The following is a 10,161-nucleotide window of genomic DNA, read 5'->3' on the forward strand; positions in this document are numbered from 1 at the left end:
CTCTGGCTTTTCTGACGCAGGCGACGACTCTTCCTGAGAGGAGCGTTCTCCAGCTCCTCCTGTAGCTGCCTCTTGAGAGCTCGCCTCCTCTCCCTGGCCTCCCTTCTTTGCTCCTCCTCCTCCTCCCTCCTCCTCTCTTCCTCTGCTCTCCTTTTTCCACATTCAGTCAGGCCAAACCAAAGGCGAAAGATGCGTCCCATAAGTGCTCTGCGGCGGTGCCAAAGAGCGGTAAACATTCGGTCCTCGTCCCTCAACTGCAACTCACGAACGCCGGATGGCATGAGGACATCCACGCTGGCGCTAGCGGAGCGCAGGGTGCGCCCGCTGCGGGTGGTGACCTCATAACGCTGGCTCTGGATGGCGCTGAGTGTACTGCGAAGCAACTTGAGGTCTCCGGTGGCGTTATCATTCAGAACATAGTCGTCACACAAATAACAAAAAACGTAAAGTTCGTTAACCTCCATCGCCAGTGGGTGGCCCTGCTGCTGGAAGTGCTGCAGAGCATGCTCCTCGATGTAGCGGCCACACGCCACGTGGGCACAGCCGAGGCAGCCCCATATGGACTCGGTGGTGTTGCAGTCAACGCAGTGCCACTTCTGGGGGTTAAGAATGGAGTGGTCTGGGGCCAGCCGCAGCCGCCCCACATGCTTACACCTGTCCATTACACAAGCCTGCCCGCCAAGTTGGCTGTGTCAGTCAAACTGACCTTTTGGCGTGCAAGTCTTTGTTTGTCAGCGCTTCACGCTGGCTTCATATCACCATGGTAACCATGGCGAACTGAGAAGTGAGACCCTCCCAGGGCATGGTGGTGTTGTCTAGAGAGGGAAGAGAAAAGGTTAGGTGAGAACTTTGATAAGTTTACCTGTGTACAGGCCACAGGCGTTCATGTTAGAGCATTATTGTTTAACACCATTATTCCTTCATTTAAAAACACATCCTTTTAGACGGGATTTTTAAACATAATACAGATGAAAAAGAGGCTAACAACAAACAATATACTGTTCATTCTTTTTCAATAAAACTGAATGCGTAACTAGACTGCAGTTTAAAAAAACCCAACAACTTATGACTGATGACTCTGGAGTTTAATAACTTCTATGGTTTAATTGCTAAGTCCCATTTTAGGTTTGTTGACTAGTTGAGCTTTCCCCTTCAACCTGACAGCAACAGCAGGATTACATCGCTCACTATTGGGGGGGGGGAAAAAAACAAACTGCTCCAACTGCTTCATGCCTGGACCTTTCATTCCCGTGCACAATTTATGCATCAGAACATCAACATTTTGTCCCCTTTCACCCGATATCGCTATTGTTGTGATTGGATGTATGGTTTTGACACAAAACTACAGACTGCAGTGCGCCCACCACAATGCCGCAAACATCTACGCAAAACAAACACTAAACACTTTTCACTTAAATGTCCCACTACACGCAGACATCTGCTTTTTTCATTTAAGATTAAAACCAGATGAATTACCAACCCCCCCACCCCCCAAAAAAAACAACAACATATATTTTTAAATGTATACCTTCATCCTCTTCTCTTTACAGGAAACACATGAAACCAGAAATTATTATTGCATCTGATTTCCATCGACTGCTTTGTGAGGTTGTATCTACGCAGAGTAAACTGAGGCAAACTGCCAGGTGGCATGCGGACTCAAACATTTCTCAACCTCAACAGGGACCAGTAGTAAAATAACTGGCGAATAAACACAACTCTACGGAAAGAGGGTCGCTTTCACACTGGGGTTGACGAGCTTACTGAGGCTGTAGAAAAAAGCAGTTTAAATCTGTGGGAAATCGGTTAAAGTTCCACATCATAGGCTAGATTTTCTAAAGCCTCAAATCAAAGGACTTAGATAACTTAAAAGGGTCTAATTCCTTCTCAAACCATAGATTCTTATCTTGGTGATTTAAGTGTTCAGAAAATGAAGCAACAAAAAATAACCGTTTCCAAATGTCTCCTCTGCAATACAGTATTGTAAATACTTTTTGACAAATCAATAACCAAGCAGAACAATCAGCTGGTTGCAGATGAACACTAATTCCAACATCTTGCACAGCAACTGACAACAGTAGTTCTTCTTTAGCTCTGTACAGCATAGGGACACAGGAACAAGCTGTCTACCTGCTGCAGAGTCAAGCTAAACTGGTCCCAACTACCAACTGCAGCTGCAGTCCAAAATGGAGGAGTTGAACAATCAACTCTAGCTGCAATGAAGTTGAAACCTGTTGCTCAGCCAAGAGAAGGGAGACACTACAGATAGCTAGTTAGCAGCAGCTGGGCTTTAAGAAAATTTTAACCTGAAAGATGTTAAAATTAGTTTCAGATTGGCACCACCAACTGTTCACAAGACATCCTGGTTCTGCCAGAGGTTTCCTCCTGTTGACTGTTGTGGTTTTCTCCCATAAACTGAAGGGTCTCCATCTTAAATGATAAAGCGCCTTGAGGTGACTGTGGCATAAAGAAACTTGAATTGAAATCGAATTGTTTATATAGCTGAGCAACCAGTATGCTGAGAAGCTCTAGGTTCAGCTAAAAACATACCAATCACTCTTCACAGAACCTCTTCTGGCTTCTTTTCAAATCCCACAGAGCTGCTAAGAATTTGGGGATCCTTGAGTGGGCTGACCCCCCCCCAACTGATGTCAAGGGAACAAGATCATTGAGGGGGGGAAAAAAAGAGGGGGTCTGAGCTTGCAAAGTGGTGCACTATGGGCTAGGGCTGCTCAATTAATCGAATTTTAATCACGATTACGATCTGGGCTTTCAACGATCATTAAAAATGACTGAGCCGATTATTAGCCCCTCCCTAATTTATCCGCGACACCTTAAAGGCCGTTCCGTGAAAATATTGTCGGGCATAAACCGGTCCGTGGCGCAAAAAAGGTTGGAGACCGCTGATTAAGAGGACCCGAGGGAAGCTCGGAAAGCTAAGCAGAAGTTATTTGGAGAGGAGAGTGACTGCCGTTGGTTGAAAAGAGAGTTAAAAAAAAAAAAACTTCAGTGGTGTTGCACACCATTTTATATTATTTTTTTAAAGTCATTGTTAACCCTTTAAAGCCGGTCAGAGCTGCATGCTCCGTTTTGCGTAACTATTTTTAAATCCCTGTAGAACCTGAACCGTGTAAGCTAGCGCAATAATTTGTTTTGCATATGAAACCGGAAGAGTTGTACTTACATCTGATGCCATCAGCTTGTCCTCGGTCACGGTTTCGTTCCACATATAGCTTTGCAAAAATTGCATAAAAAGCGCTTGCAGGAACAAAAACATAATATTCCAGAAACACGCTTTGCCGTTCCTATCAGCTGTTCGTAACACTTCCCACAGTGAAATGATGCACCTGCTGTTTTCTTTGCAAATTTGCATCATAGGATTGTTTTTTGTTTTTCCTGCAGTATATAAAAATTGCTGTATCTCCAAAATAAAACTATGAAGACACTCAAAATAAATTTCCTGTTGTTGTAAACTATTTTTTGCAACTTTATTGTATTTAAAGTTTTGAGGGATAAGCCTCTTAAATTTCTCCAAGTAGAAATATATGTAAACAAAACAAAAGCGATTTTCAATTTTTTTTGTAGTTTATTGCACTTTTTTGCAATTTATGTAATTACTATGGACTTAATGCATACATATTATTAAAATATGGGCTATAACAGTTGTATTGATGTATAGCAACTTGAAATGCTCCCACAAATGGCACTACAGCATGTAAAAAAAATAATATAAGCTCTGGTGGACTTGGTTCTATAGTAGGTCTTAAAGGGTTAAATAAATATCGTCAAATAATCGTGATCTCAATTTCAGTGAAAATAATCGTGATTATCATTTTTGCCATAATCGAGCAGCCCTACTATGGGCACACTGTATGGGTACAGGGCAGTGTACTATAGAGCAAGTTCAACATGCCCTTGGGAATGGTTCTGTTATCAGTTTCCACTGTTTTCAGGGCTGGCAGCTGTGGCTCAGAAGATAAAATGGCCACTTACTAATCAGAAGGTCAGTGTATCAATTCCCAGCTACTCTAGTCTATATGTAGACATCTATATGCAACAACAAGACACTAAACCCTGAATTGTTCAAGTACTTGAGTATAAGAGACAGTTTTAGTTTTTATTCTCTCAGCTGCAGCCTTAGTGGTGTTCAACAGTCTGAGAGTAAATACAAAGACAGAATACAAACATAGGCGTAGTTGACATCCAAATTAGATATAAGGTCAACAAGTACAAATGGATGTCCTGTTTTAGCAACATATATTAATGCTTATAGAAAAATAAAAATTTTGTAATTTATTTATCTGCAATCAACTGGGAAACAAAAAAAATACAATAATCTGATCTAATCTGCTATCCACACACACACACACACACACACCTCATTCATATGTAAGAAGATGCATTGGACAGCAACTCAGGGTTAACATTTTGCAGCCAGGGATCAAAACTGCTAATTAGCAGATGACCTGCTCTAACTCCTGAGCCACAGTCACCCAGTCTGTTGGCAGAAGGAATAGTTACGTTTGCAGCATAAATTAGCATGGAAATATATCCAGGTAGGAAAGTGAACTGCCTCGGTCATTTTTAAAACCCAGGGTTAAGCCTAAAGTTATCAGGATAGGCTTAAATTCCACTTCCATAGTACAGGCCTTAAGACTACTTCTGCAGAGGGTTGTTTCCATGCTAAAAATGTCTGGAGAGGACAGGATAGCGGGAAAATCGGTTCTAACTCTGTTAACGTTTAGTTATAGTTTGGTTAGTCATAAACCACCAATTTAACAAAGCAAAACAAGCATGGCTCAACGCACTCAGTCCCCCTGTTTACCAGTGCAGGAGGGGGCGTGTGTGTTCAATACGTGTTCATCAGATTGCTGCCATGGATGATATAAATACAGCTGCCGGGGCACATATCCTGTCTGGTCTCCAGACATGTTGAAATGCTTTCGCGCCGAGCCTTTGGCTGGCATCGGGACGAGCCACAAACATCCAGAATAACGTGGCACGTCGCTGTCAGAGCCAGAAGCTGGTTAAGCATGATCCACATTAAAGTAATCACCGCGGAGATTTAGCAGCAACCCTCCTGGCTCAGCATTAAGAAATCAGTGGCTTCTAATTGAGCAAATAAAGCGATGACTCTCGGGGGTTGTCCCAGAGTTTCTAATGTCCTGAAGTTTTACCAGCAAGTTAGCGCGCTTTGCTTTGCTTGGTTTGTCCTTGTGGCTGTGCGTGGTTTTACCGACACACAGCCTCACACTAACTCTGAGTAAAACAGCCACAACACAACCAGCCAGAGTAGCATTTCAATAAACTGCACGAGCGCAGCACGCGTTAGTGTTCAGCCCGAGGAGCCCAACTTCACAGAGGGTCTCTCCCAAAAAGCTAAAGTTAGCCAGCTATCACTAGCATGTAATTAATAGCTGTAAAGAGTTGCGATTACAAAATACTGAATTGTGTAAAACTAACTCGAAAGCGCTTTCAAAGTCTCACAAATAAACGTCTCAAATGAATGAAAATAAAATTACAACACACGCGAACACATTTTGTTTGAACTAAGAGTCTAATTTTATTGTATTTATTCAAGATTAGTGAGCCCTAGCTGCCCTTGCCGCTAACGTTAGCCTAGCATGCTAGGTAGTATTAGCTTGACAAGCTAGCGGCGACAATCCTGAAACAAGTTCAGCCGGAGATCGGCTCGCCGGCATCGGACAGGGCTTCAAAACCGACCTGCCAAGTGTGCCTCGGCCAGAATTCACACATCGTCGGGGGCACGGTCACAAACATGTTCAGAATTAGTTGCTACTGAAAGGAAACAGCATACCAAGCCTCTCCTTCACCGCAGTAACTCCTCTGTTTCTGAAATGATCGCCATCTTGTCAGTCACTGTCGCGTGGTGTTGGCTCGAGCGCGTCCGCGAGACGTGACGTTGTTGTTGTTGTTGTTGTTGTTGTTATTGTTATTGTTCTTCATGATGATGATGATGTACGTATATTAAAAGTGAAGCTTTATTGTTGTGAAACTGTGAGGTAAGTTTTAGTATTTTAATACAAATGTGCATATTTAGTTGTTTTAGTTTGATTTGATTTGATTCCTTTTTTCATCAGGGATCATGCACCAAACAGTCATCTAAAAAAAAGATGCCTTGTGTCAGATTTACAGTACTGTTCAAAAGTCTTGAGCTGCTCAGATCTTTGTATTTTGCCAAGCAGCCAGTAATTTTTAATTTGTTAAAGTGGTCTTGAGGAACAGTTCTCCATGCTCCCTGAAGGCATTTTCTTTGCAAATTGGCTGCTTTTCACTGATTTTCAGTCCATTTCTCGTGCTTGACCATTTTGTTTTTGAATAATTAGCCAGAAACTGGTGTATATCATCATGTTTTACAGGTATTTTACAGCATACACTCATTGCCATACTTGTCTTTTGATCTCCTTTATATATGATGACAATTTGAACCATCCACAGATCCACCTGTTGCCACTGATTTTCAATCCAGTTTTCTGCAATTAGTCACCTTTTTCTCCCTGCTTCCCTCCCTTAAGAATGACTTCTTGACAACAATTTTTCCACTGAGACCATTTCTGTTAAGGCTTCAGCGAACAGTAGATGGGTCAACTGAATGGCACCATGTATCTCTCAAGTCCTGCACCAGGTCTTTGCTGGATTTTTATTTCCTGTTTCTTAAGGACATGACTTTCTTGCATCTTGCAATCAAGGTGCTACAATTGCTCGGTGAAAGCCCAAACCTCACCCTGACTGAAGTGCTGTAGTAGCACCTTATAAGAGCGCTGTACCTAAAGAAATACCTGAAATCCTCAACAAACTGAAACAACATTGTAAAGAAAAGTGGGCCATAATCCCACCACAACAATATGAGAGACTGATAAAGTCTTACAGAAAATCATTATTATTGCTGGTAAAGGTGGTTCTAATTCTTGTTGTTCAGTGTCAGACTGGAGGACAGGAGGCTGGAATAAAACTCATCCATCAAGTTGGGGTCTTTTTTACTTGCAGCAGGCATTCATGAACATCGACATACACCAAAAGCATCTGGCTTCCTTTTATACTCTGCCTGCCCCAGATGGGTACCTGGAATAACCCAAGTCTGGGGTAGCAAAACCAAATTAAAAAGTAAATATGCACATAAACAAACACCCCCAAAAAGCACACAAACCCTCTCTGGCCATCAAAACCTTTATTGTATTTTCAGTCTCTTGGCTGTGTCAGCATGGGAATAATTACTGTTATATGTGGGCAATGGTGATTGAGATCTGTAAATGTGAAAAATGTTACCAATCTAAAAGAGATGCTTCATAAATCAAAAGACTTTTCTTCCACAGGAAATTATCCCTATGACACCTACAACTGAAAGGTTATCAAATGGTGATTAAAAATCTATAAAGAACTGAGAAAGTATAACAGTAAAATGCAACACTGTTGTAAAAGGACAAGAGATGAACGCTAATCACGAATATGGTGATGTAGTGCACAGAGTGATGAAATAAGCGTTTTAATTTCAGTGTGGGATACAAAGGGGACGACTTTACATTAGAGCTCTGAAACTTTCAACTGTCATTAAAATGTATTAATCAACATTAATATTAATCAAAATTAATCAGACAGTTTTACTTTGATTCTTTTTATGTCTGACAAACACAAGCAATACATCATATGATATAATATGATTATATGATATTGAGGGGAGGTTATTTTTTTCTCTCTGCTCTCCACTATAGATTTCCTTCCTGGCATTGAAGAGGTTGGAGGAAGATAATTTAGAAAGAGAAGAATGTGGAACAAATGAGTTGGATGCATTCGCAGACATTCACTCCGTGAACTGATAACAAACGCAAATCCAGATAATGGATTGATAACCTGGGAAGGCTGAACGAGCTTCGCTATGTACGGCCTTGGATTTCCTTCAGCGCTAACCAATCAGCAGATGTCGCTATTTCAAAAGGAAAATCCCGTGGTCAGGTTTTGAAGTGTAGACCATTTGTGTTGATGTATAATTTTACTAACTAAAATAAGTCACATACACTTTATCCTCGTTAGCTGCTACACCTCCCCCAACAAAATAAACAATGATTTTCTTTTTCAGGACATCTAAACAACATTATGTGAATTCTAATTACTTATTTGGGGGAGGTGATTTTAACACCAAAAATAGATATCCCCACAAAACAAGACAGTAGATTGTGAACTAAGAAGTACACTGCACAATAAAGATACTTTTCTACAACCCTCTACAATTGGTTAGTATCTTAAGAAATAGTATATAAAATTGTTTTGCTAAGATGGAGTCCTCTACCTTAACTTTAGTCTTGAAGCTCAATTAGTAAGCAGCCCTTTGCCACTTTTCTCCTTTTCTTGTCTGCCCAATCACACCTGCAGCTGAAAACATTTAATGATCAAAGCATGAATTAGAGGATATCTCTTTATAAATTCTGACTGGATGCCCATGATAATATTAAAGCTTTACCTTTGAGTCTGTGAGCTAACAATACTTGAACCCACCTCTACATATACTTAATGACAATCCTTAATTAAATGTAGTAATTTAGATTTCACTAGTAAGTAGTAGTAGTAGTAGTATTTATTGTCATTGTCAAGAACAATGAAATTACGTTTGGGGCTTCCATACAACCCAAAAAAAGAAGAAAATAATAAATACCCCTTAAAACACAAGTGTACATATTTAACCCAGTGTGACTCCAATGCAATAAGACAATCCTTAGCAATAATGTTCGTAGAAATTCAGACAAAGACCTGAGAAACATGACAAAATACAACAATGCAACCCATTCAATATTATTGTACTGTGAGATATGATATCAGATATGATAGTTATCTATTTAAGAAAGAGGGGGGGGGGCAGGAGGGGGACGAGAATAAAGATATGATGCACCAATGCAGACCAGTTCATTGCTATTAAGAAGTTGGATATGGTTATTGTCCGTGAGAGGGGGGCAGAGAGTTCAGGAGCCTCACAGCCTGTGGATACAGGCTGTTGGCCAGTCTGGATGTTCTGGCCTGTATAGACCTGTACCTTCTCCCTGAGGGCAGCAGATGGAAAAGGTGGCGCGCAGGGTGATGTTGGTCCCGCAGGATACTGTGCACCCTCCTCAGACAGCGAGTGGGGAAGATATTACTGATCCCTGGCAGTAATACCTGGCATGGGTATTAAACTGTAGTGGGGTAGGTTTTGTACCACTAGAGGGCAGTGTTGCAACATTTACATACAGATATTGTCCTAGTGAGCCTCACCAAAAACATCACTGCCAAACTAGTACAGTACAATATTTATTCTCTCTCTCTCTTCTTTTCCTTTCTTTTCTTTAGAGACACCGCTATAACATGAGTGGTATTATTTCCATCCTTTGAGGGTGGAGTATCACAAACGGCCCAATGTCCCTGAGCCATGAAAAAGAAAGTATGATGGGTAAGCTGAGGCTAGTTGCTGGCCCGTTTGTGGGAACAGAGATGAAACAAGTGGTGTTTTGTCAAAGTCAGGATTTTGACATTAAAACAGGAAAAAAAGGTTTTATCAAACTACGTGTAGGCACAGTGAAGAGAAGCCAATATTTTATATATAGAATATGAATTAAATTCATATGGTTAGCTTACCAAGTAGTTGTAAAAACCCCTTTAATTAAAGCTGAATGTTGGTGCTTCAGTCACATCTTGTTTGACTTGAATCTGTGATGGTGTACAGAACTGTTAAGAAGGGTGACATTTACATAAAATGTACTTACTTAAATATTATATTTACTTAAAATATCAAAATACTTATTTCACCGCTTTGCAAAACAGTTATCAAATACAAAACAATGTTTTATTAGAGTATGGTATGTGGATGATATGTTGCATGATCCTTGACATCATCCATCTTTTCCGGTTCTGGCCCAGTTTAAAATAAAATAATGGTGGGAGTGCTGTGGACATCATGTTTGTGCATGAGTGCAGCAAAAACCTGCTAAACTATGTGCCACAAATCTGGTTTTCAAACTATCATGATATAGTATTGTGCAACTCCGAATTTGTTTTTACTACTATATAGAATATATTAATTGCAGTTAGCTTTCAGTCTGTCTCCACCTGTTGCTGTGAGGCTGTCTCAGGTTGTGTAATTACCCAATTACGCCTGTTTTTCCTTGACTTTAACCC

The 10,161-nt window shown here is 40.8% G+C and overlaps 1 protein-coding gene across 2 annotated transcripts in view; it reads right to left on the reverse strand.

Moving 5' to 3' along the window:
• usp44 (ubiquitin specific peptidase 44) overlaps positions 1–5,915 on the reverse strand; it is a 13,635-nt gene extending 7,720 nt beyond the window's left edge. The window contains exons 1-2 of one of the 2 annotated variants that reach the window (XM_026147487.2): positions 5,819–5,915; positions 1–815 (exon numbers count right to left, since the gene is read on the reverse strand). The exon at positions 1–815 is cut by the window's left edge and continues 898 nt beyond it. In XM_026147487.2, coding sequence (XP_026003272.1) covers positions 1–662 — 662 coding nt within the window. In that variant the 5' untranslated portion in view covers positions 663–815; positions 5,819–5,915. Of the gene's footprint in view, positions 816–5,724 lie in introns of both variants that reach the window. The other variant, XM_026147488.2, reaches the window with a different exon arrangement.
• Positions 5,916–10,161: the final 4,246 nt, after the last annotated feature.

The sequence above is a fragment of the Astatotilapia calliptera genome, chromosome 17 (genome assembly GCF_964374335.1).
Source record: "Astatotilapia calliptera chromosome 17, fAstCal68.1, whole genome shotgun sequence".
Classification (NCBI taxonomy): domain Eukaryota; kingdom Metazoa; phylum Chordata; class Actinopteri; order Cichliformes; family Cichlidae; genus Astatotilapia; species Astatotilapia calliptera.